At 43.0% G+C, this 27,988-nt stretch overlaps 2 protein-coding genes and 1 long non-coding RNA gene across 4 annotated transcripts; 1 reads left to right on the top strand and 2 right to left on the bottom strand.

The window, feature by feature from the left end:
* Nucleotides 1–7,100: 7,100 nt before the first annotated feature.
* On the bottom strand, nucleotides 7,101–8,601 carry LOC127010649 (uncharacterized). 2 transcript variants are annotated; one of them, XR_007763377.1, is made up of 2 exons: nucleotides 8,563–8,601; nucleotides 7,101–7,554 (listed from the first exon to the last, which is right to left on the bottom strand). It is a non-coding gene; the product is annotated as an uncharacterized LOC127010649 (long non-coding RNA). The 2 variants fall into 2 exon arrangements; XR_007763376.1 differs by lacking the exon at nucleotides 8,563–8,601 and adding an exon at nucleotides 8,053–8,460.
* Nucleotides 8,602–22,959: 14,358 nt separating this feature from the next.
* On the bottom strand, nucleotides 22,960–24,301 carry LOC108033333 (uncharacterized). The gene is made up of 4 exons (XM_017107618.3): nucleotides 24,074–24,301; nucleotides 23,560–24,014; nucleotides 23,213–23,500; nucleotides 22,960–23,159 (listed from the first exon to the last, which is right to left on the bottom strand). The coding sequence occupies exons 1-4, from the start codon at nucleotides 24,184–24,186 to the stop codon at nucleotides 23,020–23,022; spliced, it is 996 nt and encodes a 331-aa protein (XP_016963107.1). The 5' UTR covers nucleotides 24,187–24,301; the 3' UTR covers nucleotides 22,960–23,019.
* A 289-nt stretch (nucleotides 24,302–24,590) lies between these two features.
* On the top strand, nucleotides 24,591–26,189 carry LOC108033332 (uncharacterized). The gene is made up of 4 exons (XM_017107617.3): nucleotides 24,591–24,874; nucleotides 25,027–25,481; nucleotides 25,607–25,894; nucleotides 25,950–26,189. Exons 1-4 carry the CDS (start codon nucleotides 24,762–24,764, stop codon nucleotides 26,099–26,101), a joined length of 1,008 nt encoding a protein of 335 aa, XP_016963106.1. The 5' UTR covers nucleotides 24,591–24,761; the 3' UTR covers nucleotides 26,102–26,189.
* Nucleotides 26,190–27,988: the final 1,799 nt, after the last annotated feature.

The raw sequence follows: 27,988 nt of genomic DNA, 5'->3' as shown, positions 1-27,988 counted from the left end.
CGTGGATTCCGACACTTCCCGAGAACTTTTCGCTGGCTGCCTTTTTAATTGATTGCTCTCCGGCTCGTCCAATGTCTTGCATTATTATCACAACAGGGCAATCAGGCTTTGCAGCAACAAAACACGATAAATAACAGCGCGCTGCGGGGAGTGGTGGACGAGGAGACCCTTTCTGGAGACCCTTCCTAGGGCCTTTGTACGTGCCCTGCCTGCCGAGGGTTTCGGCCATAAAGGCCATAATGAACCCTTTCTCTCCGCACCTTGTCTGCCGGCCGACTTCTCGACTTGGCCAAAGGCGCGATAAACATCGGGCATCGTTAGTCTTTCACTCCGTCTTCGAGGGCAGAGGCCTACCTCCGAGTCCAGCTTCATCTCCATCCTCATCTCGATTTCCATCTGGGCTCTTGTTTGGACTGTCCGCTTTGCTCCGCCAGTTGATCTCTGTTTGCTTCGTGTTCTTAACGAGCTTGTACTTGGGCTATCGATTAAGCGATCCCAATCTGAGGCTCTGGACCCCGTGATTTTCACTTAGCCAGGAAGCACCTTATTAAGTGTTTTATATCTCGCTCGAATTAATTTCATAATCGGTTCCCATTGGTAGGGGAAAAAAGGGCTTCCGTAAAGAGAAGTTGTATAATTTTGTAAATTGCCGTTTTTTTCACTTTTGAAATGCGATGAAAACTTAAAACATTTAAGCAATATTAAATGCTTTAAAATATTGATGGTGTACGTTTTTAAAAAGTTGTATAAACTGGAATTACATTAAAATTGCAAAGTGGTAGTTTTAGCACAGAAAGGGAAATTAAGTTCTTAACGTTAAGCATATTCTAGGTGCCCTGCTCATTTGCTGTTCTTACAAATTACCGACAGGAAAGGACGATAAAACCGTCTGCTGCCTGCGGCTTAGTCAGCTGTCAGCACTTGATAGTTGGGCCACCAAAACGAGATCAAGCCGCACCCAGATGATGCCTCATATGTGGTCCCACATTCAGCGCCCGGGACCAGGGACTCCTCCAGAAACGAAACGGTGCCAACATGTGTGTCGTCATTCCCTTTCGTCGCTGGCATTATTTTGACAGTTCATTTGTCACATCTCTTGATTTGACGGAACGGGAGCGGGGACCGAGGCATAGGCTGGGATCCGCAGTAAACCCTCGGCAGATGTGTGAAAAATCACCAGTCACCGTTTCCCATTCAACTAGCACTTGAGGGCCTGAGAAGAGGCGTGACCCATGATCACAATGGAAATCTTAATTGCCGATTTACAGCCCTGAGGACTCTATAGAAGGGAGTGGCGGAAACGTCTTGAAGAGTAGTGCATAACGAAAATGAGAAAATGCCTTAAAAGCTCTAGAAAATACATCCCATATTACCGATTATAATATCCTCAATTTCAAATACAAAGAGGCAACCATAACACAGCCGAAAGCAATAAATATATGGGTAAGTATTTTCGAGCCCCTGTCCCTTCCATAACTCATGAGCATTCTAATCAGCCAGAGCCGGTATCGAAGAAAGCCACCTTTAAATGGGAGTTTATTGCCCCCATCGTATTTGTTTTTCCCCCTTGTGCGTTGCCCATTCCGGGCTCCCATCATCGATGACCCCATCGGAGTCCACAGCGGTCTTGTTAGCAAAATCACCTGCAGTGCAGACGGCCAAGCGGGCCAGAGGAATTAATAATTCAGGCTGGAGCCGCCCAATGGCTTTTTGCCGGCCCCGAACTGGGTCTGGGTTTTGGGCCAGGTCCCGGATTTTGGCTACCTGCGGAGCAATACGTCCAGCGGTCGGTGAATGATGCATTCCGCGGACTTGGGGGCTTTTTTGGCTTACTGAATTATGGAGGCGACTCTTGTCAAATTTAAAGTAATTGATGGCTGGAGTGGAAACGCAAAGCATCATGTGTAAAGCGAGTAGCGAAAAGGATTCGGCTTGAGGGTTAAATAAACACTTTTGGCGGAACGAGAAGGGCAGGAAGAAGAGTGGCTGAATGGTAGCATTTAAGGTATTTTCAGGTATTCCTTCTTCATACTGCATATGCTTGAAATGTAATAAATAATGTGTCTGAGTTTTGATTAAATGTTTAATTCTTATTTGCATACTTACCTAAAAAATCTGATTGATTGATGTTTGTCAAGGCGAAAAGTACATATACAGGTTGGGTTATGTCCCTACGAGAACTCTCAACAATTAATGACAAATGAATTATCCTTATTTTCTAAAGGCCTTTTATGAAAGGAAGGAAGCAGAAAACATTTCCCCGGCAAATTGCAGAACATTGTTTAGAGGAAGTTGACCCCAGTTATTTATTGAGTGTAGTTCTGGTTGCGTTGGATGCTTTATATTCCCATTTAATTAAAGCATAAATTCAAAGTTAGATCCACACCATTTCGTCCAGCTTATTCTATTCTAATGCCGAAGTGCATCCCATTCAAATCCATTGTTAACATTTAAACCAAAGCGAACAAGCTCGTTTTACGACCCACAAATAGACGCAACATTTGACTTTGATTCTGGTCCCATAGAGGCCATGGAAAATTATGTAAATCTGTGCAGGGCCAGGCAATGAGAAAACTGTAAACATGTCGCATAAATTTAATTAATTACGATTTCTTTATCCAATCGACCCAGTTCGGCCTGCGGACTGCGGTGCTCCGCCTCCTGAGACTCCGGGATAAACGATTTTATTGCCGCACAGCAGCCGCCTACAGATCACCGGAGATTAGGAACTATTTGGGATTGGGGGGCAGTGGCCGTGCCCAAGGGCCGAAATCACTTGATCACACTGCCCCGGGCTGTTGTCGTCCAATCAAAACGACTTTTCACAGGGGCCCCTTTCTTATTCAAATTTGATTTAGTTTTTCAATCCAGTTCTGGGTCCGAGTGGTTCGATTTTGAGGGGGAACTGGGGGAACTGACCGCCTTTGGCAGCTCATTAAGAAAGTTGTTCCGCATTCATTTTTTATCGCCGTTGTTTATCGTGCCGCTTGATTGTCTCCCTGTATTCCTGTCCGGAGCTTTCCTCTCTTCATCTTGTCGCTTTTTTATTGTCAGGCGTTTATTCTATCTAAATGTTTTGATAAGTTTCCCTGAAAAGTCGGGCGGGTAGTTGGAAAATTTATGTGGCATCGTTTGTCATTTGGTTTATGGCTTGTTTAGGTGAGATGAAAAGCGATATGGGGGCTTTATTGTCGCGGCTTACCCCGACTTTTGATAAGTTGGCGGCAGCATTAGCTGGGATCAGAAGCGCATGTTGCAACTATATGCACCTGTCGGTATATCACCATCCAATCCTTATCTTATCCGGAATCGCTTTCTATTTTCCATGTCGCCGGTTGATTTCCCTTTCTGCCTTACTCATTATAATATTTATGCATTTTAAAAAGGTATACGATCTTATTAAAGTAATTATCTAACGAAAAAGTGTTTTGTAATGTATTGCCGTACATTTTTAGTATTCCAAAACAGATTTTGTTTTACAGCATTTTTATATTTAAATACAGATAAGGAAAAGGGTAATGAACCTTAAATAACAATTTCTTTGGAAATAACTATGCCCATAGTCGTAAAATTAGCTTGTCCATACATTGTCTTGTAAATTGTAAATCTTGTCTGAGCTTTAACATGTCATCGCTACTTGGGGACAGCGTCATCGTATAATCATCGGGCATATATAAACTATAATTTTTTTATGACCGACTTCCCCAACTGCCCGATGCGGGACATAATTTCAACATTAAGGCATCGTAAAACCGTCATGATAATTGAACGAAAAAATAATTTTCCTCTGTTCTTTCTGTATCCCAACGCTTTTTATGAAGGAATTACGAAAATTTCATTAAAAAAGAATCGAAGGGCGCTCTCGCGAGGGCAAATGCTAAAGAAAAATATTTTATTAACACTTCATTCCGATGAAGATCAATATTATTTTTAAACGTAAAACTTGCGGAGCGCCGGAGTCTGCTCGCATTTCCATTCGAATGGGTTGAGCTGAACAAAACGGGCGGATGGGGATTTTTGTGGTATTTTTTCATCAGCTGCAACAAGACGGAAATTCATTTCGATTCTCCACCAGCGAGGTTTTTCAAACACGCACTTTAATTGTACCATAAAAACGTCAGCGACTTGCCGTCGAAGAACTATTCTTAATTTGTTTATTTTAATTTATATTTGTTGAAGTTTTTATTTATTTTCCCAGCTATTTTTTGTGGGCAAGTGAGTTCTGGGAAGCGAGCAGTTTATAAACACATGAATCACTCGGCAAGCGGAAACTTTTTGGGGCCAGATTTCGTGATCTCCCCACTTCCACTTCCACTTCCCCTGGGTATCCTTGAAATTCTTGGTACTTTCTGCTTGGGATGGCCAGTCATTAGCCGGGAAATTGCATGAGGCGCCCCCTGCCGGTGATGTGCGCCATTTCTCAGGAACCCCGGCCCCGAAAGTGCGGAGTACCCACCTCAGACTCCGCCTAGGTAATTACCGGTCATTAATAATATGCAGATGTGCACTCCGTTCCGTTTTTGGGGTCCTGGCCCCTGGTCATCAGCTCGCACTTCACTTGTGCCATTTCTGTACAATTTTTCTGTTATGTTCTGTTTATGTTTTTATGGGCCACATATTTTCGAATACACGGGCTCCCAAGTTGGAATTCATTTTCAAGTGGCCTTTAAAAAAGCGAACAGAACGACTTGGCGGAACGTTTTCGCAACGCTTTCCTCATTTCCATGTCTTGACCCCACGGGACCGAGAACAAACAAGAATTTTATGATGGGAAAAATGAGAATCCTCCGTTTGTATGTTAAGTAGGTGACAGCAAGAAGCATCCTAAGGATCCTAAGGAAGTGGGCTCAAATGGCTGGGCAGCATCTGTGCCTCGGGAATGTGGAAGGAGGTAAACGGAAATGCCATGGGGAGGCAACTTAAATTATCTAATAAATTATTTTCAGTAACAAAACTGTTTATTTTTTAGAAACAATATTTTGCCTCACGCATTTTGGTCATGTTCTTTACTTGTTTTCATTATTCATTATATGTATATATTATATTATATATACCCATGAAAATGAAGAGTTCGAAAAAATTCATTTTTGAGGACCGTAATTATTTATTTGAATGTTTATTAAAATCTACGATATCTTTACAAATATAAACTGACCATTTAAAAATCATTAACAATTTTTAAGAGTCCCTCTGAGTTGTTAAACGCTGTAAAACACTACTGCACAAAATATTCGCCATCAACAATGACAATTTTTTGCATCTGCGCTCCAACTCCATTACTTCCTATCTGGCTCGCCTAATGAATTGTCTCGAATAATGAAATAAAATTTTATTTTACATCGCTGCAGCTGTTGCATGTTGCAACTAATGAATAAGTGTAAATTCTAATGGAAAAAGCGTTAAGCCAGAGGGATAAAATGGTGTGGGGGAGCGGGTGCTGCAACTATAAGAGCATCAAGTGCTGCAAAAGAATGCAAACTATGGCGAAAATTCAATTAAAAATGTAAAACAACTCAAAAGCGTGAAACCAGAGCGAGTTGCCAAAAGGGGGCGGCGCGGAAAGGGGCGGGGCTGATGGAGCGTACGAGGAGCGACAATGCAAACGAACCCAATACATGCAATTAGAAAAGGAGAAAAGTGGATCCGGTGGAGAAGCCGGCCAAAGGGAAGTATCGGGGACAGCCTGAAATACACTAGAATAAGATATTACTCAGTTTTTCTGCATTTAATTAAAGGATGAAAATTTTTATTTATTGCCATAAAATAACTTTAGCTGGTTATGAAATAATGTATTATGGTCTAAATTTGTAGCATATAAACTTAACGGGGAAAAATTTGACTTATTTTCCAAAAAAGAAGATTTACTGGCAGACAGAAAATTAGGTTCTAGTTGTATTAATGTAGGTATGTCGATATAAGATTTATAGAGTTAAAATAATGAATTTATTTTGATATTCCGCTGCAGTAAAAATGCCTACGCTGAAAATTCGACTTTTTAAATAAAGCCAATGTTTTCATTACCCAATATATTACATTTTTTCTTTAATTTATAGCCTGCTTTTTGCAGTGCATTTGCTGGGGCACAGTTGGCTTTGATTGCTCAATATGCGTGTCTGGTGGGACGGTTGGTTTATTGTATCGCGGCTTTAGTGCGAATAGAGAGTGGTATCTGAAACCCCCGCCCCGAAACACATAATGCCCAGTGGAACGGATGGAACCGGCCGTAAAATTGACAAAGAACTTAGTTAAAGCGGACACAACATCGTCATTGCATCTGTGGGCAAGATGTGGAGAATGGGTTGAATGCGGGCTGAGGCCTTATTGCCCGGACCCACACAGGATTATGCTATGACTAGTGGCTAAAAATAGTAAATACACAATAAAGTCAGCTGAGGTCTGGGGAACGGATCATGCAATTATTGAAAATGGCGAAAAAGAGATTGATTGAAAGAAGGAGGTTCCCCAGTGCAGTGCTGTTAGGCCACAGGTCTTAAAAAATATACTTACTTCATTAAATGCCTAAAAAAAAAAGACAACGTTCTTTCAATCAATCTGGTTGCAGACCTAAATCAACCCCAAGGAGTGTACCCATCTGGACAATCGCAATCCCCAAAGCTTTATCCTTCTTTCTAATATTTTTCCTGAAGTCAATTAAAGTTTTGCCCTTGGAGAAAGGAGAATCCTCTGGCATCCAGCGCCGACAAATCGCAGTCCTGCGAGCCAGGACTATCATTTATATTGAGTCTAAGGAGGAATAACTCCGTTCCACCCTCGGCAGAGATTTATCTGCCGAGATTTCGGGGAAGGAGTTGTGGCCCCAGCCGCGTGATTATCCAGTGCATTGAACGCGGCCAGACATTAATTACCAGCAGCTGTTGGAGATGCCTCTCCGGCCCCCAAAAAGTCCCTCTGGGTTTTTGGCTGAGATGTTCCAACCACATTTTTGCCTATTTATGAAAAATTATTTCCCACCCGTGAAGAGTAAAAAATTGAAAATTTTCCATTGGGGCCGCCAAGGAATTTCCGTGTCATCTTTTGTCCCCTAAACAGAGATGAATTCCGGGACTATGGTGTTGGATATCCCCAATTGTTGCGGTTAGTTTCGGTTTTTATTTCGTTTATTATGTCTATACAAATATCTGTGTTTTCCCCTTCTATGGGACTTTTTCCTGCTCTGCAGTGTGCTCTGCCCCTCTTTTATGACTGCACGGCTTTTATGGTGCTAAAGACATTAAAACTGTCCTAGCATTGGGCACTTAATTTGATATTCGAGCGGGGTATAATTGGAGCAGACTCCGTCGACTCGTACGAGGATGTAGCTGGAAACGGGATCCGCATGCGAGTCCGTCCGGTGTTCCCGTTGCGACGTGGAAATCATTTATGACAAATACTGGCGGGTTCATGGGTGGCCCACACACGGCAGCCTGGGATCCGGGGGCTTGGGCGTGGGAGTCGCCAGATGGATGGGTTAAGATGCTCTATTTTGGTCCCGCCCGTGTGGAAGATGGGTAAACATTAGCTGGCACCTGGGGCGGGGGATCGAGTTACAGATCTCTGCAAAGGATGTCGTCTTAGTCATTTTTTTCAAAAAAGTTCTCTCTATGAAAAATATTTCGCATATGCTCCTACTCATTTTTAATGAACTATAAATAAAATTATTTTTTTCTGGTACCTTAAACATGTATTATTTTGTTCAGTTCTTTATCTATACACGTATTATGTTGTTCAGTGCCTTATAAAAGAATCACAACAAATGCACTCTTAGTTTTTATAAATATTGAATAAATTCTGTTAAATAGGAGCATCGTGTATGTCAAGATTTCAATTTAAATAAACACAAAAATACGCCAATTAATTATTACATTTTTTAGGTAATTGTTGAAAAAAATAATTGACTCAAAACAATGGCCCTTGGCTTTAATTAAAAAAGTGTTAAGTTTTTGTTTCGGTTATTAAAACATTTTAATTATGAGTTTAGTGTGCAATAATCCGCTAGGAACACGACTCATTTTGAATGCACTTTTTAATGGACTTGCAAAAATTGGAAATTACTGAAAGCAGAGTTGGCTGCCCAGTCTATCATTGTCCGACATTTCGATGCTGGCCCATCGTCACTCCATGACCCGGCTCCACTTTCCATCTTGTCCCGTCGCTGGCACGTTTATATCGCGCCAATCTGCGGCATAAATCAGAATCATAGTCGTCGCTGGCCGTTGCAGTTGCGATGGCAAGGACTTTCCCACGCCCGGAAAGGAGGTGGTGGTGATTCAGAGGGGCTGTGCCGATGTTCCCGGCCATAAACCATGCGTGGTTTTCGATCGGAGGGCGCGCACATAAAAAAAAAGCTCTCTCCCACAATATAATAAACAATTTCCTGATAAATCGCGGCGAGTCGGGCTTGAGTCTGCGATTGGGCAGCGCCAATTCCCCGGGCTCTACTGCAACTCCAGAACTCATTGGCATGCCGCGAATGGCCAAGACGACGACGACGGACCATGAAATTTATGGCAAACTCAAATTTATGCATTTTAAAATGTAAGCGAAGGCGAAACAGAGACGTACGTGTCTAATGTGCGAATGGGGAGAGCCTCATTAGGGCCCCGGCCACTCTTTCGGCTGCCCCGCGGCTGCATTGTTGCACAAATAACTCAAGTTGCAACTAATTACGACGCATTTCGTACTTAACAACTGTGGCAATAAATTTCGAGCGTGGCCCATGACACGACTGACGTCAACGGCGGCGACTGCTGGTCGCCGTATTTCCATTTCCCCCGGAGCTGCCAGATTTCAGCCCAGATTTTTCCCGACCCCCTTCCCAGGGAAGCCCCTTTTCCTCCTTAACGCGCCTCGTCATCATATTCGGAAGCAATACATCATTCGAGTCGAGGGCCGAGAGTCGGGAGTCGCGAAAAGTACACTGAAATAATCTTTTACTTAAACAATGTATTGTTTCTTTCAATGGATATAATTCATTCATTTCATGAATTTGATCCCACATGAAAATTGATTATGAGTTGAGCCCTAATGAATAAAATCTTGAGTGACAGCATAATTGACTCAACAAATTTCAAAAAATCTGGCAGCTCTGATCATTTCAAAAATTTACGAGTGTTGTATTTGTACTTCTTGTACTAAATGTGTTTGAAAGTACATAAAATTCATGTTATAAACACAGTGTTATTATAGATTTAGAAATTTCAGAAGCGAAAGTCAAAGATTTAAATTAAAATACTTAAATTATTTTAAAATAAGTAACGAAATATTTTTTGATCGATCACAAAATAAACTTATGCTACAGTAAAAAATGAGATGTGTTTTAAATATTAATACGCATAAGCAGGAACAATTTTTTTAGTGTTTAAAATAAAATTGCAAAGTTTTGCTTTACTTTTTTTTGCCAATTACAGCTTAACAACACTTTTTTAAGTGTAAGGGGAGCAGAGCTCTTGTCCGCGGCATGTGTCACGATGGCAACCGAGTCACTTGCCGCAAATTGGTTTGCATTTCACAGGGGAAGGGTCTGAGAAGCATACCTCCCATCTCGTTAGTTGAGCCTGCATACGCAAATTGTGTTCTGATGGGTTATGAGGGGAGCGCAGGAATGGAGGGGTTCAGTTGGATGTTGAGTCAGGTACTCCGTAGTGGTAAATGAGTTTGACACTGGGGCTGGCAATAATAATACAGATTATCCCCTCGCGAAATAAATATATTTTCCCAGTTTTAATGGTTGATTTAAGAGTACAACGGACTTGTATAATTATTTAATGCCCGTAATAAGCGCCAAATTTATTCCATTGACTATTGAAAGATAACATTATTTGATTTTGATTTCAATTGTTTTTAAACTAATAAACCATTGTTAAATTTCAAACTATTGTATTGTAACAAAGAACGCCACATTATTTGAATTAATTTAGGAGAATATAACTTAAATTGTAGTATTGTTTGCTCCGCCCTTCGGTAATGTAGCCCCTCATTAATTTCAATTTATGGTGGCAAGTCAAGGCAACAATACCATTAGCACCTGACCGCAACAACGGTAGTTTTCCCACCTTTCCTGTCGTAATTCACAGATCAACTTATGGAGCGGTGCCCAAAGCGCACTCGACGCACAAATTCGCGACAAATTCGATAATCAGTTGTATATATTCGCATTTAATTGTAAGTCAAATGTCGCATCAACTCCCGGTCACGCACTGGAAAAACAGAAAAAAATCGGAATCGTATAGCCCCATGCCAGTCGAAACTTTGGGGGCTGCATACAAATCGCGGCCACGCCCACCTATCGCCTAATCAGGCAAACACATGTGCGCTCCATAATTACATCGGAGCTGCAGATACGTGCCCTGTTCACTGAAACCCGAAATTAAGAGCAGTGCAGCAGCAACACACCGGCAATGCCAACAAATAACGCGTACTCGTTTATTATTTCCCCCGAAATGAGCCACGAACGCAGGCGGTCGGTGCAAAGGTGTCGCATGGCTAAATCAGTCGCCCTGTTTCGAGGGGGTTAGATATGAGCGGTGGGTCACAGGAAAGGGGTTCCGTGACTTCCTCGAACTGGATAAAGCGTTTAGGGTTACTAGGAACCGCATATACCTCGTCATTATTTTAATAAGTGCTTTATAGCTATATATAAATAAATATTATTATTATATTAAAATTCGTTATGTGAAATAAATGCTTAATTAAGTAGTGTATTATAGTCTCTAATCTAATAGTCTATAGTCTCATCTATACCTTTAAAATAGCGTTACAGAATCAGAGTTGTTATATTAACAATTATAATTAGTGTTGTAAAGTACTTGTTTTTCGCTATATACAAAATGTTATTATTTTTATAAATGTTGTAAGCTATAAATAAATAAATATTAAGTATATTACTAAAATTAGGCATATGATTTAAATACTTAATTTAGCAGTATATAATAGTCTACGTATGTTCAATCTATAAATTTAAAGTAGCATAAAAGAATTTTATAAAATCAGAGTTGTTAAATAAATAATTATATTAGTGTTGTAAAGTACTTTTTCCGCTTTATATAAATAAATTTTAAGTATATAACTCGGTATATAATATAAATATTTAATTAAGCAGTAAATTATAGTCTAATTTAATGTATACCATTAAATTAGGAGTACAAAATTTAAATAAATCAGAGTTGTCATATTAATAATTACGACTAGTGTTGTAAAGTACTTTTTTCCATAGTAATAAGGCATATTCATTGTAATGACTATCTTTAAGTTACTTTTTTATTATGCTACAATTTTATATTTCCCTTTCGAAATCACTTTTTCGAATTCTTCCCGGTAACCCATCCAAACTGGTTACCCTTCACTGCACAGGCCACCATCGTTGTGCCCAGCCCAATCACTTCCTCGCTAATCACTTTGATTGCCAAATCACCGACGACCCTCCCCTTCCCCTTCCCATTACCCCAACCGCCGCCCATGCCCACGCAACCCCGCCCCCCGATTGCCGCCTTCATTATTGCACTCATCACGTGCGAGCTGCAACAACAAGGACAACAGCCAGTGCTGCAATTGTAACAACAACCGCACAATCAGTCGGCTTGTAGAACCCCTCGCCGCCCCTGCGCCCACACTAACCCCTTTCCCGTGACTTTTCCCCTGATTTTCCCCAGATTTCCCCCCTCTGCGGACTGCGTAAAAATCACTCGTTGGCCTCGCCGGCTATTGAATTTTTATTGGCCAGCGCCGTCGATGTTGCAGCTTGATGTTGCTGCTGTTGCTGTTGTTGCTGCAGTTGTTGTTGCTGTTGTGTTGGCTGGTTACCGCTGTTGTCATCGGCGGCGTCGTCGTTTCCGTTTGACATTTTGTTAACAATTTCGACCACAATGCGTTTTCATTGCGACCCACCGATGGGTGGAGGTTGCCGGGGGAAGGCATGCGTGTGAATGGTGACTGAATGCTCGAATGAGTGCAGTCGGCGGCTTCCCCAAAAGGGGGAATTCGGAAATGGAGGGACGGTCGAGCAAGTTATTGCTCGGGTGAAATCAAACGACAAATGTCACGAATCTAATGACTCGAAACGTGCCAAAGACTTGCCCCCCAAATTAAAGAAGCGATTGGGTAGCGACGATAGACACATGTCATGCTCGGCAAGGAAAGCACTAGCTTGACACTGTAGAACAAATTAAGGGATTTTATGGGACACATAATCACAGATTTCGGGGAACATTTATTTAAGTTACATGCAAGCTTTGGTAAAATAAGTTTCCAGATAGAATAGTTTAAGCGAAATTTAGTAGTTTAGGAGTTAGGAAAATTTGATTTGATTTATTTCATTAAATATTAAATATCGTTAGATGTGTTAAGCTTAGATTCAACTAATTAAAATATAAATATAATTGTTCTTGGCATTGAAATATCTAAGAACTTGCATCGGATTCGTGATTGTTTGAAATCAGATGCAGTTGCGTTGATCCAATCCTGGCCACCGAGGTTGACTTAGCAGCTATCTTAAATGACTTATGTCTGACATTTCCCGCTTGGGGACGACCTCTTCGCCAGCTGGATGAGCAAGGACAAGGCCACGCACTTGCCTGCCCGGCAACCAGTGCCCCACCTAGGCCGCCTCCTCATCAGGGGCGATGTGGCAACATTGTACTGCCTTTTTTCCCCCGCTCTCCGGAGACACTGACGTTGCAATTCCGCCTGCCATTCTTTTTCAAGCACTTTCCTCCGAGGCACTGTGTTGGGGTGGCGGATTCCTTTCCGGACCCGGAACGGGATCCGGACTTGGAACTGGGGTCCTGGGCCTGGGGCCCACTTGTAACCGTCGTCGTCGCAGTCGCATGGCTGGCCGCCCATTGTCACTGCAACTTTTGTTGCAAGGCGCAACGCTTTAATCTTAAACACGCCAGCGGAACACTCGAGCGTTGTCAAGTGGCCGCCTTGACTGCTTGGGTGCTCGGATGCTTGACTGCCAGCTGCCGCAGTTTCGTTCGCAGTGCCAGTCAGAGCCAGGAGCTGCCAGTCTAGGCGGTGGCGAGCAGTGGTGTCGGGAACCTGTTCCTGGACAAAGCAAATCGTCATGGGAAGATGTGGAATAATTAATGATAAAATGTGGAAAACAACGCATTTTTTTCTAAGTTACATTCAGTTACATGCTGTTATATTGTAATATAAGATACTTAAATAAAATGTATTTTTTTAATAAGTGTACTTTAATCAAATTTAAATTAGGAATAAAAACTTTTTAAATAAAACTTAACTTATCTAACTGGGATAACTTTATGATCAAATGTAGGAAACTAGGACTTTTATCATAAGGAGGTTTTTAAATAATAGGTAATTGTACAAGAAGTTTATATTAATAAGAAATTCGTCTTCATTTGAAATACAAATTAGGTCGTTATTATTCCGAGTGTTTAGCTTTCATCTACTGCCAAATAATAATCTGTTTTTGTAATTATTAGTACCGCACTATTTCCGGCAAATATAGATAGAAAATCTTTTGTTATTTACAAAAAGAAAGCAGCTAAATGAACATATCTGCCGACGACGACGCCCCCAACACGACACCGCCAGTTGTCCTGGGCACACGCAAAGTAGACAGTTGACTTGCAGCCGCCTCTTGGTCGGGGCCCCTTCTGGCCCCTCTTAGCCCACCCTGCCCTCTGACCTTCCTGCAGGAGAGTGCTGGGCCCGCCCTCGCCAAGTGGGGCGCTGGCTTAAAGCGCTGCCTGATTTCCATTCCATGCCACGCCCTCCTCGCGCGAAAGCAGCTTAGCCACCCAAGTCGAATCCCCAAATCCTTTTGCCATCCTCAAGTGTTTATCTATATCGCTTACTGGAACCAAGGTTCCGCAATTCCAGTTCAAATGATGATGCCCTGGAGGGAGTGATGCAGATTTAAGCGACGCGCTTGCATTGAAAATATCTTAAGAAGATCTAAGTCCCCAGAAGGAAAATAACACTACAAAGAGACGCAGGGCTCATATGGTTGATTGCAATTTGAGCAATATTAAAACTTATAATTACTATAATTCTGTTTTATTTATTAGATTAAATGGTCAATTTGATTTTTTTTTAATAAAGTGATAAGAGTATCTGTACTTCCTAACACCTTTAAATACTTAAACCATTTCAAAATGCGACCTTCCGATTTGTTTTGGACTTGGTTCGGTTGCCCTCTTTCGGCATGTGCGCATTTAATTGAAATTTCCGCAGACGCCCACTTTTCGGGGGGCGTTGGCAGCCACGCCCCTCGCCATCTATGCTACGCACTCGCTTTCGTCTTGGCGAATTTTAATTAAAATTTTCGTAAAGCATTCACGTTTTGCCAGCATTTTTTCCAATTGCTTCGTCGCCGGCTCTTTAAAGTGTGAAGTTCCGAGACAATTTTCCGGTTTACTACTTGGCTTCCCCACGCCCATCCGCGCCCACTTTCGGGTGGGTGAAATATTTAACATGCAAATGAGTTTGGCTGTGCATAAAGTTTCGCTTTAAATGTGTTTATTCTAGTTGCCACGCCCACCCCGCCAACGCATCGCTCGTTAAAAAGAGTTACAAAGTTGGTGAATATTTTAACACTTCTTCGCTGCGTTTTAACATTTATTTAGTCCCGTCCGGGCCAGGATTTGCCTTTACCCCTTTCCGGGGCCCTCTCACCTATTCGCCGGCTTTTAATGAGTTTTTCAATTCCGATGAGTTGGGCTCGGTCCCTTTTCTGTCACTTCATTAGGCTACTCTCTGCAAACACCTTTGGCTCGAGTCAGGCACTTGTCGGTTGAAAGGCAAGGACAAACAAACATCGCTCCTTGGCATAAAGGATACTCGCTGCTCTGAATGGTCTTGTCTCCTTAATTAAGGAGAGTTCGAGCAATGTTTTGTAGATTTCAGTATTGATTCCCGTAATTGAAATCAAGTACCTAACGGTTTTCGTCAAGCTTTAAGTTGCTCAGGTTATTTTTCATTTGCCAACTTACAGCTACAAATATTTTATTTATGTTTTTTGTAGAATATCATATCAATCCATTCGATGGAATGATAAGTGTTTTCATTTAAATCATAAAAGATAGTTGATTTTTGTTTTGAGAAAAGGTGGTTTTTCATATCCTTATACTTATACTACTTACTATGGTTTAAAGTATAAATGTATCTTATATAGTAAATTCAATTGCGCGTAAGCATCAGCATTTTAACTTAATTTTACCGCTTCTGAAGATAATGATTTGCTTTCAAAGAAGGCAAACCATCCCGGAAGGAGTCAGGTGCATACCCACTTCAGGTGGATTCAATCATGACTAACCATAGTCAGACTTTTCAAGGAGCACCCCTCGCCTCACCTGTGCCCACCTAGCCATAGATGGCGCCTCACCAAGACGTCCCCGACCATGTGCCACTCAGGCATCAGGAGTTGGAAAACTTTTTGCATTAGCAACTGCCAGCGAAGCCGTCGTGCCACCCAATAAACTCGCTCTTTGTCTCCGCTGCTGCGGCTTTCTGGGCCCGGAACTGATTGCAACTGGTGTCTGTGGCATAATTGATTCGCCAGCCACCGAAGATCTCCAGCCGGGCTGTTGGCTTTGTCCCGGCACTGTGTATCTTGCCACTAAACGCTTTGCTGACAAGCAGCCACTTGTCTGCTGCCTCCAGCTCGCCGTCTCTCCATCTCTTCAAATCTGCAGCTCCTCATCGTGTTAGTCAATCAGTGACTTTTCTTTGGCAACAAATTTCCTAAATGAAAATGCAACATCATTTATCAACATCAAAACAGCAAACGGCAGCACATTGGCCAAGTCAAATGCACATGGAAAAAGTAAGAGGGAGAAAGTACGTAAAATAGCTAGGAAATGTAGTGCAAATTTAAAGAAATTTAGGAAAATATTTAAAGCAATTTTAATTATCTATTTCATCAAAAATTATTTTTAAATAATTTTCAGAAGGATACGTCCTTTTTCCGAGTGTGTATCCAATAAGTTGGAAAAGGGGTTGGAGTACTGGAACTACCTCTTGGCCACTCTTCAAGTGGCAAAGTTGAACACTCAGCACTGCACTTTGCCAGTTACTAAAGGCAGCTGAGCTGCATTAAAACTTGGGCCCAGATGCCACACCTTTTAGCCACAAAGTTGGACTCATTAGAAGGCGCCGGTGCTCACATCAAGAGATTTGCATGCACTTCATTAGCCGCAGTTCCATGGGACGCCCACATGGATGTCACACCTCAAGCCCTGTCCTGATCATCCATCCATGTCCTCCGGCCACATCAATGACAATCCCGAAATTGCTGCTCCTGCTGCCTGTTTACTTTGAGCCCCGTCGCCTCCATTCCTTTTGGCCCGGGCTAAGAAAACACAGTCCAAGTGGAAATAAATTACAGACGACTTTGCCATGTTGTCCACTCTGCCAAGTCAGCCTCCTTCGAAAGTCTTCGCCTGCTTACGCTGCTGCTGCCCCCGACGTTTTGGCTAAATAATTGCAATTTTTATCAGAGAACGCAATAAATGCCAGACAGTCGAGGAGAGTGGCCAAACTATCCACTCACTATCGTGGTTATAATACTCATCGTCATCGGGGACTACATCAATGAGGCTGTTGCTCCGGGGACTGGGGAAAGTTGTTGACCGGTCGCAGTGAGGATACTCTAGAACGGAGTTCTTTGATTATATTGCAAAAGATATAACTTTTTGGATCTTGACACTTATTTTTGGTGAAATATAAATTATATAAAATTGGAAATAGTAGGGAGACAATTTAAAGACTACGAAAGCTACGAAAGCTTTGTAGACCAAATACAAAATTAATTATCCTTAAAATCTTAAATCTCGTGCTGAAAAAGAAAGTGTCCGATTTTAGTGTGACCAACTGCACTTACGATTCAATAATTTTTATTTATCAGTAGGGCATTGCCTCTTCCTCGTGCCGACTTTTGATGGATTTCCAGTTTCGCCAAATGGCAAACTTTCTTGTGGAGACGTCTCGGCTCATATGGCTCGGCACTTAATTGGATTTCTGCTAAAATTGCGTTTATTATTGTGGTCACTTTGCCGGGGCCTCATTCTCCGTCCGCCGGCTTGAGTAGCTCTTTATGAGGTGTGAAGGGGCCAATCATGTCTACGGACGCCACCGGCTCCCCGCACTTATTTGACTCCCCCAATAAGTAGCTGCTGACCAGGCGGTAATTAAGTTTTTGGCATGCCCTGGTCTATGCATAGCTTGTGGTTTCTGTGGTCTGTGGTCCGCCTGGAAATCGAGGTGCGCACTGGACGGGAGTTGGCTTGGGCTACCTTTAAGGCACCTGACTTAAAGGAGGAGATTGCCGGCTGGCAACCGAAAAATCTCATGTCAATTGCAGGACATAAATCGGCAGCTAGTTGAATTGAGCAGATGTAAATGTGAGACCCTTTTCTATGGGAGGGCACATCTATCCAGGTTGACTTTCTGTCAAGGACCTTTAGGTGCTCAACGTCGGTAAATGGCGACAATTTGTAAAGCGAGAAGGAAAGTTGTTGAATGGATAGGAAACTTGGTGAATGCGAGTGTGAGCGCTTGGCTCACATGTGAGGATGCCTCCTGAGCACGCTTTTTATTTGCCTGACCCAGTTTGCTTAGGTTTTTTGTAAGACTTTCGACTTGATTACAGTTTTCTGGCCCAGCTGAATGGCATTCTGATGGGATCTGCTAATGCAGCTATCTGGCAGCGCGATGCAGTCCACTTAGTGGCAGTTAAGCTGAGTGCACCACTGCCCACTTTCACTGCCACACTTTGCTCATCGGCCAGTACAAATCCCTCCATCTCGGGCTCCAGTTCTATGCAAATCTGGGTCCTTGAGGCCCAGATGTCCCCTCTGCCCCCTCTGGCCTGCCATAACACTCTTGATATATTCGAGTATTTTTGCATAGCACTCGACGTTGTTTCGCTTTGTGACAAAGTGTCAGGAAGGGTCGCTCGACATTCCGGCCGTATCTGGCTGAAGCTGTGGCTCCGGCTGTAGCTGTAGTTAAATCTGAATGCTGAATTATATTAAAAATTACCGCCTCTGCCGGCACTTGCTTTGCCACTGAGGGCCCTTGAGATTTATGGCTCTGTGATTATTGCTTCACTTGTCTGGAGATAGAACAGAATCTGTCTCATAAATCCCACGTCACTTTGGATTGGTTTATCATCCAGAAGGGGGTGCTGCGCAAACAGAAGATTTAAACCTAAGCAACTTCCGGTCGGGGGTCTTGAGACCCTGCCTCCCTTCATCCAGAGCCACCCCTGCCACGCACCACACATTCATACAATTAAGCACTTAATTGTCTGACAGGCAAATTGCTTTGTCAATATTTTCACCAAGTCACCGACCCTCTATCTATCCGTCCATCCATCCCTATCGCACGTACTTCTGACAGCCTCGAGTGGCGAACTTCATTACCCAAACCCTGGAGTCGGGAGGAGCAAAACCATCAAAGAGGCTTTCAAGTTTGACCACAAGTGTTGTTGTTGATGTTACCTAAAAAGCTTCCTTTTTCCTGCTTCTACGGCGCAGGGGTGGTGTGCCTACCTCGTGTCACTTATAAACTTCACTTTAAGCTGTCAATATTTATAAATATTTACACGCCACGAATTGGATGAGGGCGTGGAATGGGATCGGATGGGATGGGCAGCCTTGGAGACCTGGTGCCCTGGGTCTCTTGGAGTGGCGCTTGGAGGTTATTCGTTGCTGTCTGGGAAGACTGTAGCTCTGACACGACCCAGACTTACAGTAAATGCCAGCAGGGTGAACTGGTGTTTTTGGTTAACATAAATTCATTTGGCTGTGGAAATTGAGAGTTTGGTTATGAGTTAAGGTGTTGATTTAAAAACTGAAAGTTTGTGAAAGGTTTTCCGCAACCGTGAATTTGAAATGCCTTTTAAAGTATTAGGCTGTTGAAGCCGTAGTAAGCCCTACAAAGAGTTAATGTTTTAAAGGAAGATATCTATCGTGCTTTTTTCTTTCACCAAGATTGGGAATAAAATATTTCTTTTTCATCTTAGGTTGTAAATAAAATTGGCCTTACCCCAACTGGTGGTTGGAACAGACTTACCCACATCTGACAATCATTAGGCGTAATAAATTTCAGCTGTCATCCATCTTAAACCCTTTCGAGGAGACTACCTTGTGGACCCCAACTCCTCTATCCGGATAACAAAGGAAAACGATAAAAGACAAGAGTTCGCTTCCTTAAAGGCTCGATTCGGGGCCCATAAATGTGCAACATAATTCTCGGGGCCCTCGATCCGAACGATATTTTTATGCAAATTGTAATCAAGGAGCAGAGGGCACACAATCAGAATCACACATGGACATATGCCGGGCACAATTCGGCTCAATAAAAAGCGAACAAATGCCGCTTGGATAAGTGTAAAATTTACAATTCCAATTCCAGTTCCGCATCCGTTTTCAATTTCCCAGCAGTTGTGCCGAGAGTCTTTAAAATCGAACAATGGGCTGGAAAATTGTGAGGGCTTAAGCAGGGGTCTGATAACAATGGTGCTCGGGTTAGGGGTTTCAAGGAACAATCCCGCAGATGTTTAACACATATTTTGCACAACTATTTAAGCCGTTGATTTTGACGCCCAATCAAATTAAGAATTTTCAATGCGAATCGATTCGGGGATGCTGTTTCTGGCGTCTCTCGCAAGCGGATCCCTAATGAAGCCATTAAGGGTTGGTACTGCGTAGAGCTCCAGGTCCTTCGTCTTGGCATGTGTGTGGTTAGCTTTCGGCAAACACAGAGGTCCATAACTGTTGTCGTTCCAGCCGGCAAATGAATAAATTATCAACTAGGCGAGGTAGGAAAAGTCCTTGGGCCTCATCTCTTTCGGGTAGTTGACTTCCCGGTTTGAGTGTGCTCTAATTGCAGCTCCTTGTCGTCGGGCCATTAGAACCCGGCCCTAATGGCTCTCATTGGGGGTGGGGCTGGGCGGTGCTCCGGTACCTTAAAGTCGCCGGAAGCCGCAGCAACATTAGCGCATAAAAAGGGCATTTGTACGACATGAAAGGTACTCTGTCAAGCGAGTTGGGGGCGGCAGGTGGCATTCATCCCCGCCCACCAAGTCCAGTTGCACAATAAAGGAGCAGGGGTGGCGGTTACAAATGACAAATACCCTCTAAATCAGAAAAACCGTTTACAGATGTTTTAAAATTATTAAGGTTATCCGAAAAAATTTAAGTGTAACGTTATGAATAAAGTATTATTTTTACACAGAGAAAAATTATTTCTTGATATCTAAGAAATACTATTCGTTAATGTCAAGTTTCTATAACTCGATGATTAAAATTCGTTATATATTTACCACCGATTTTCAAATTTACGTGTTTCCGCTTAACATATAACAATGGTAAAGCTAATATTTGAGGTCAGAATAAATTCGCCCTGCCTGTTGCTAACTCTGCCAGGCACAGCATACCCTTTGATTGCCAGGCAACGGAGTTCAAAAAAGGAAGACAAATCAATGCAGGTGTCACAAATGTCAGACGACAGCTTTCGGATCCCGTCCCTTGGCCGGGAGGATATTAATGTCGCCAAGTGAATTGATGATGCCGATTGTTGTTGTCCCAGGGCATAAGCCGATTTGCCATCTTATCACAGGCCGTGTGTCCATGTCTCCGACTCCGGCAGTAAATCCAACTCCACCGCCCATCCGCCATCTCCCGCCTGCGACACCCAACGATTCCGATTTCAATCTCTGGAGCGAGCTTTCATAATGGGCTTCCCCTCCGCCGATTGACAGGCATAATAAATCATGTGTAATAGTATTAATCAAGCCGCCTTCTGGCTTCTGGCTGCTCTTTTGATTCCGATTGCCGAGCCTGCCTTTGCTGTCGGGATAATCGCCTGACATTTATTGCAGTCACCGCCAGGATTTGCTGGGTTTCTGCCCTAACTTTAAAGCGACTTCTTCGAGTTGTCTGCGCAAAGTGTCCTTTAATTGCGCCTATTTTGTCGGCTGCCTTTTGGCTTTGCACTCGATTTGCCGGGCATTGTTTCTCTAATTGCCATTTGTCGCCAGTGTCCCATACAAGTGGCCAGCCCTTTTCCTCCTGCCGTCGCCCAACTTTCTGTCTGGCCGTCACATTAAGAACTTGTAAAGTTAAATTAAGTGTTTCGTCTAGTAAGCAGGAAAAAAGCAAATGGCAGCAAAAGCGCCAAGAAGCTGCAGAACTTTCCGAAAGGAGAATTGCGGAGGCGGAAAGGTAGTTTTTAGTTCGCATGGGAGGCTCCTGGAAAAGTATTTGTAAAGGATTTTATTGTATTCTATTTTAAATTTTTCTTTAAATTTTTAAAATTTATATAAATACATAAAACAAAATAGGCTATTCCACATGTTATCTCACACTCAAAAGGCATTACTTGAGTACCCTTGACCCCATCAACTGTTTGTGTCAATTACAAAGCTCTAAAACATTGCCAAATTTTCAAAACCACCCACGCAATTTGCGTGTCCTCATTTCACCTACACCGCATTGCCGGCAATATTATTTAATTCGCAGACAGTTAATTGTAATGCAATTAAGGGATTAGCTGAGAATGCCATTAGGCTTTATTGTTCCCACGGACAGGACACAATGAAACGGCTACTCGGCCGGATGAATTCAGAGATAGTTGTACATTCATCTAAAAGATTCATTTTAATGGCGAAACACTTCAATCCTGCTGCCCTGCAAAATAACTCAAATCAGAACTAGGGTGGAATGCATTTTTCAATTATTTAAATGACAGGCAACAAATCTTCGGTGTTTACACGATTTGCCTAAGAGGCAGCCCCACTCCGATGAGCAATTTAATGTAATTGCTATCGCAGAGGCTGGAGGACCTCAAGAGCCGAATCCTGTGAAATATATAAAAAGCCGCCTTGGGCCAGGACAACTTGTGGGACGTCCATACGGTCCATTTAAATAAACCAAATGTTTGTTTTACCCATCTAGTTTGATTTCTTTTGCTCCATCTTTTGCCAGTTTTTTTCGTTCTCGCTCAAAATAAATGTCCCTGCATTTTATTTTGCTTTCCATTTGATTTGATTTTTAGCCTCGGTTTATCTGCGAGTGTCCTGCCGGGAGTCCTGGGACTTTTCTTTCCCTTGCTGATATCAGCAAAAATCGCAAATCAAATAAAGCAAATTGAATAAGAGACAAGTGCCACGCCTCCGCTGGCGACTGAACTTCGCATCCGGGTGGGCGTAGGGGCGTTGGAGGCGTGGCAACGGCTCTTTGGTACACAAAATTAGTTGCTAGTTCCATTCGGCCAACGTTGTTGTAAATGCGAGGACAGAAATCAAAATGTTCGCATAAAAGAATTATCTGTGCTTAAGTTAGATTATCCCTGGGCCATAGAATCCAATTGGCAATTGAATGAAAAGATGTCGCAGATTCGATTTGCCAACTTTATTTTCCTGCCCATCGGTTAGCTCCCCATCCTGGTTTGAAGTTCGAGTGCCACTTGAAAGTTGCCCAGCCCCAGTGTATGTGTCCCGTGTCCTCGGTTGCATTTCCTTTTTATCGAATTCCATTTGATTTCCTTTTGGGCTCGTTCAACAACAATGCTCTGCCGAGTGTTGCGGGTTTTTGGGGGCTGGCAAGGTTTTAGGGTTAGACAACTGTTATGGCAGCCATAAAGCAGGAAATTCGGGAGGGGGAGCCCATTTAAGTTGTTAAGGATGGAGCCACTCAGTGCGGATGTGAGGAGTCCTGGTGCCTGATAAAGCCTATGCCGCTTGGAGGCCGTAAATCAAGTCATACGCTATAATTGTAGCATTTCCCTGGAGGTTTGAGTTTGTAACTCCTAAAGGAAAGGGGTTGCACATTTCCCTAGTTAAGAATAATACATTTTTTGTTAAACATTATCAAGCAAAACGTTAAGATCTAATTATTTTTAATGGCACAAGAGGCACATAGCGACGTGAAAACGTTTCATGCTATAAAAAACTGTTTTTCCATCTCCCGCAATAAACAATTTTCACAGTTTAAAGCATCGAAAACAATATTTTAATTCACACACCCTAGAAAATGATATATGTTTCAGTTAGCACAAACGCCCGGCGCCGACCTTATCACCCTTGTTGGCCTCCATCTCCTGGAGGACCGCGGAAAGCAGACTGATTTCGCGCATCGCGAAGGTCATGATGTGATCGATCTCGTAGCTGTGATAGCTGGGAACAATATCTGTAAGGAAGGGATTAATACAGGGTATAATTCGCAGGAGTTTAGGGACTCACCGCGGCGCTTGCAAAGCATGCGGTACAGAATCTGGATGCCGTCCAGCATGCGTTCCTTATCGAGATTGTAGTGGGAGGTGGTGTCCTTGCAGGTGCTCAAGATCTTCTCCCATTTGAGGCAAGTGGACCGCGAGTTGACGTAAGAACGATCCAGTCGGGCCAAATCGTTTTTGAGACCCAAGACGGTCAAGGCCGCATCGCTGGTGATCTGAACCATTCGCTGGCGCATCTCCTCGATCTCGTTGAGTTTCTGGCTCTCCAGCTTGTTGATCTCCACCTGGGCAAGCACTGCAAGGGAGGTTGAAAAGGTAACTTATTTAAATATTTCAAAGATATTTTAAACCCACTTAGCGCATCGCAGCGATCGATGCAGTCCTTTGTCGAAGTGAAGATATCAGATACCTGTACCACCTCCTCCAGAACCCTTTCATAGGGCTGAAATTGGTCGACTGTGGCCTTGAGGGCGTTGCGGAAGGTGCTCAGCTCGGCCACGGCGGTCTTGAACTCGTCTATGTCCTTGGTGAGCTCTTCGTGGAGAACGGTTTCTTCGCGAATCGACTTGTCGGCGCTGCGCTTCTTGTCGGCACAATCCTTGATGAAGCCGTTGACCTCGACGAAGCGTTTGCGCAGGCGCTCCTGGATTTTGTACATCTTACGGATGCGCTGCACATTCATTGCCGTCTGGCGTTTGGCGTCCTTCAGAAGTTGCGACTGCACCCGTTTCATGGCATCGTATTCCCGGAGATTGGCTATATACAGCATTTCAATTGTATCCCCGGCGGAGTCCCAGTTGGGCGGTTTTCTGTGGGGTATGCACAAGTAATTGCATTCACTTTGTTTTCATATAAAACAAAAACCTACACGAAAAACTGATCCTGCTGGCGAGAGACGCGATAATCGTCGATGGCCACCTCCGGGTTGAGGTCCAAGTCGCCGATCACATCGGTCTTTATGGTGGGCTTACGACGCGGCATTTTGGATATTTAAAATATAATCTTTGTATACGATTTTTGATAAATATTTAGAAATATTTGCTGGGCACTGTTGTGTTGAACGGTTTGGGGGTTAAGTGAATGTGTTAAAGCAGATGGGAAAGTCAGTGCTATAATGGTTTGAAATTCCTCACTCAAATAGTAGATTACCTAATTCAAACCTTACACATAAAACAGTTTATCATAGAACTTTAAACTTTAAGAACTTTTTATTATATATATAACGCATTTTTCATAATTGGCTTACAAATATTTTTGAGAAGGAACAGTTACTATAACAGCGAATGGGTTTGACTCCCTCCTGAAAACCATTACCAAGGTGATTGAAGAAGCCCTGGCAACCAAAGTTTTTCTTCTGTCAACCAAATAAAAATCATGTTCCAAGTAGGTCTTGTTAATTTTTATTACAAAACAATAACACAATCCGAAAAGTAAACACACAGCACACGCACCTGCACAGAGCACAGTCCGCTGTATCGCGGTAACCAAAGAAAAAAGAAAAAAAAACACCACTCAACTTACACTAGAAGCTTTTCTTTTCGGTCAAGGGAACCAAGATGCCACGCGTGAAGCCCACCAAGAAGCTCGATGTCCTGGGAAATCTGGACCTGCGGCCCGAGGATGCCGTGGGCGACTATATAAGCTCGAAGCAGCAAAACAAGTTCTTTGTGTGAGTAGTAAAGTCAATAATTGTTACCATAAATTGGTTGCGTGCACTGACAGAAACGGTTTTACATCTTTATAATTAATTTAATAGTGTTATAATTACTATTTTAGAAAAATCTAGAGATCAACATAATTATCTGTTTCTTCTTCATGCAGAATTCCACCCAACTCGGACTCCGCGGGCGATTCCATCGAGTTGATTTACGTGAACAATCTCCGCGAGCACGAGGCCATGCTCAAGCTGCAGGAGGAGATGTTGTCCAGCGCCAAGCGGCAGTCCAAGCTGAACACCACCAGGCAGCGGAACATGTACAAGATCCAGGAGCGGCTGAGGAAGCGCTTCATCGAGGTGAACAGCTTCATCAAGGACTGCGCGGACAAGAAGCGAGTGGCGGAGAAGACCGCCCAGGCAGAGACCCTCTACCACAAGGAACTCGGCGAGGGCATTGAGAGCTTCATGACCCAGATCAGCGAGCTCAAGGCCTTTCGCGAGGCTCTCAAGGCCACCGTGCAGGAGTTCCAGCCCTACGAGAAGGTGCTCGACGAGGTGGTAAAGGTGTCCGACATATTCGTATCCCCGAAGGACTGCATCGATCGCTGCGATGCCCTGAGTAAGTTTAAGGAGCTTGTCTCTGTACTAACTAGTTCATGTATTTCCACTTTACTCAATGGGTGTTTTCTGGTACACTTTTATTTCTGTTTTTGATCAATTTATTTTCAATTTATTTCCCTGCAGTGCTCGCCCAAGTGGAGATCAACAAACTGGAGCATCAGAAACTGGTCGAGATCGAAAGTATGCGGCAGCGAATGGTGCAGATTACCAATGAGGCGGCTCTTTCGGTGCTGGGTCTCAAAAATGATCTAGCCAGGCTCGAGAGGTCCTACAACGAGTCCAGGGTCCAGTGCCTTAGGTGGGAGAAGATCCTGGCCACTACCAAGGATGCCATCAACAACAGCTATATGGAAAAGGAGCGCACTATAGATGCGATTACCAACCTACATCGGATTCTTTGTCGTCGACGAGGTGAGATACTATATCTAGTAATGCTTCGTTATATTTATACCTAATATTTCTGTAGATATACCTTTCTTTGCTGCTCGCGGTGACTTTGGCAAACTCTTAGATTCCATTAAAAACGAAGTGGAGATACTGACTGAAGTTTTGAAGCAGATCGAGTCCTCCGAGTCCGCAGTCAAACAAGGTGAAGCCAGAGATCAAACCCTTTGCTAAGCTCTTGGAAAAATTCCGAGTATTCAAAGAATTTAAGCTTGTATAACTTGTAAATGGAATAAAAACATTAAAATAATATTAAATTCGATTTTACAGATTTTTATGCATTATAGCACACACTGTTTCCTAACTGTAGCTGCGTCTGCAGCTTGAAGCGGTTATTAATCGTTCTGCGCTCTGCATTCGGTTGTTAATGCCACTTTCTAATTGCTTTTACCTCATAAATCTTTCTCCCCAACTTCCCCAAAGCTGGGTCCAAAACCGGGACCGGGTCCGGGCTTGTCGCGTCCTGCTCTGCAGTCATCATAAGTCACCAAATTGCCGGACACTCAAGACAAATGTGACACTGGCTTATTTAATTAGAGAGCTGCAGGCGGGATGAGAGGCCAGCACTTAAGCACCAGACTCTGTGCATCAATTGGACATTTAGCGCTGACTGCGCCAACTTCGCTTGACGGCTTTTTAATTACGTCAGCCCGGGAAAATGTTCCTCCTGCCTTTTCCACTTCCCTGCATGACAATTAGCCGGTCTAAAAAAAAAGAGGCCAGTCCATTGGCAATTCCTTTCTATTTTTCAGTTGGAAAAAACTTTTTTAATTACCACCGAAAAGAGACGGTGACAAAAAACAATAGTCAACTGTTCTGCCGACGGCTCTGATTTTCAATTATTTATTGACAGGAGTCTCGATTCGTCGTTTAACCTGTCCAACTCTTGACACGACCTCCGCCCACTGAACAAATGCACAAGAAGCTTTTCGGTTCGACACTTTTGCGGAAAATGCAACTTTAATGTCTGTCAACAGTCGGTTTTAGTTTGAATTGTTTATGCGGCAATGTATACAACCGTTTTTTTTAGGAGCTGCCGTGTTTTATTTTAATTATGCACAGGCTGCAAATATTAGGCCTCACCTATTATTAATTTGTTTAAAGAGTAGCGAATATTAACCACAAATAATCGACTGATAATGCCCTGCGGCCAGAAATAAATTAGAAATTTTTCAGAAACATGCAATCTGGGAGATATTTTCTATCCCCCAACCCCTTCGGGCTTTGACATCTTTATGCCATGTCGGCTTTTAGTCGTGTTTCGGATTCCAGTTCTCCAAAGACATTTCCGCTCCGGCTGGTCGGGCCTCTCGATTGGATCCCGTTCCCCGAAAGGTGTAAGAACTCGGCCGGTGTTGATGATGTATGGAAACATTTTAATTAATGCTGACAGCTGAAAATGTCGCGGCCAGCTTTTGTTGTGTAAATTTCATCGACTCGAGGCGTTGGACTCTATAATTATGATTGAATTTCGTTGCACGTTCCTCGCTCCCATTTCTTTCTATTTTCAATTTGCTTACCCGTTTCCCCATTGAGCAGCACGTCAGTGAATTAATCCGCTTAGCCGTCGCATATTCCCCCCGGGTTTGCGGGGCTAGACAGCCAACAGACCCAATACCAAACCCAAACCCCAACCCAAGCCCGGTGAATCAGTTCCGTAGAAGGAGGAACCCGCCAGACGCTTGACCAGACGGTTAAGCCTTAATCCCTGATAGTTGTTGCCCCTTAAACTTTTCCAACTTTTTTTCCAGGTGTCAAGGTGAATGAATGGCACACCGGGGAGTTGGGCTCCACTTGCCCGAGGAGCTAATTAATGAGGATCAATTGTTCCGTAAACGCTTGGCATTCGACTGAAGATAAGCATTAATTGGAGATTATTTAAAATGATGGTCTGGGAAAATGTATTTGAAACAAATTATTGATATTTATGGTGTGATTTTATAGAAATCTCATAAATAATTTAAATTTATGCCTGAGTAGTGTTAAGCAATATTAATAGCGTACTGATTATAAATTAATAATGAATAAAATATACAGTGAAATAAATTCTCTTTTAAAGTA

The sequence above is a fragment of the Drosophila biarmipes genome, chromosome 2L, assembly GCF_025231255.1.
Source record: "Drosophila biarmipes strain raj3 chromosome 2L, RU_DBia_V1.1, whole genome shotgun sequence".
NCBI classification, from domain to species: Eukaryota; Metazoa; Arthropoda; class Insecta; order Diptera; family Drosophilidae; genus Drosophila; species Drosophila biarmipes.
The sequence above is the reverse complement of the archived record's forward strand: the minus strand, read 5'-3'. Positions and strand labels throughout refer to the sequence as shown.

Excerpts from the sequence above, each read along its gene's own strand:
- LOC108033332 (XM_017107617.3), top strand. The coding sequence starts at position 24,762 with ATGCCACGCGTGAAGCCCACCAAGAAGCTCGATGTCCTGGGAAATCTG. Across the intron at positions 25,482-25,606 it reads CGATCGCTGCGATGCCCTGA|TGCTCGCCCAAGTGGAGATC; the intron begins GTAAGTTTAAGG and ends ATTTCCCTGCAG. Across the intron at positions 25,895-25,949 it reads GATTCTTTGTCGTCGACGAG|ATATACCTTTCTTTGCTGCT; the intron begins GTGAGATACTAT and ends ATATTTCTGTAG.
- LOC108033333 (XM_017107618.3), bottom strand. The coding sequence starts at position 24,186 with ATGCCGCGTCGTAAGCCCACCATAAAGACCGATGTGATCGGCGACTTG. Across the intron at positions 24,015-24,073 it reads CAGCAGGATCAGTTTTTCGT|AAAACCGCCCAACTGGGACT; the intron begins GTAGGTTTTTGT and ends CATACCCCACAG. Across the intron at positions 23,160-23,212 it reads CATGCTTTGCAAGCGCCGCG|ATATTGTTCCCAGCTATCAC; the intron begins GTGAGTCCCTAA and ends CCTTCCTTACAG.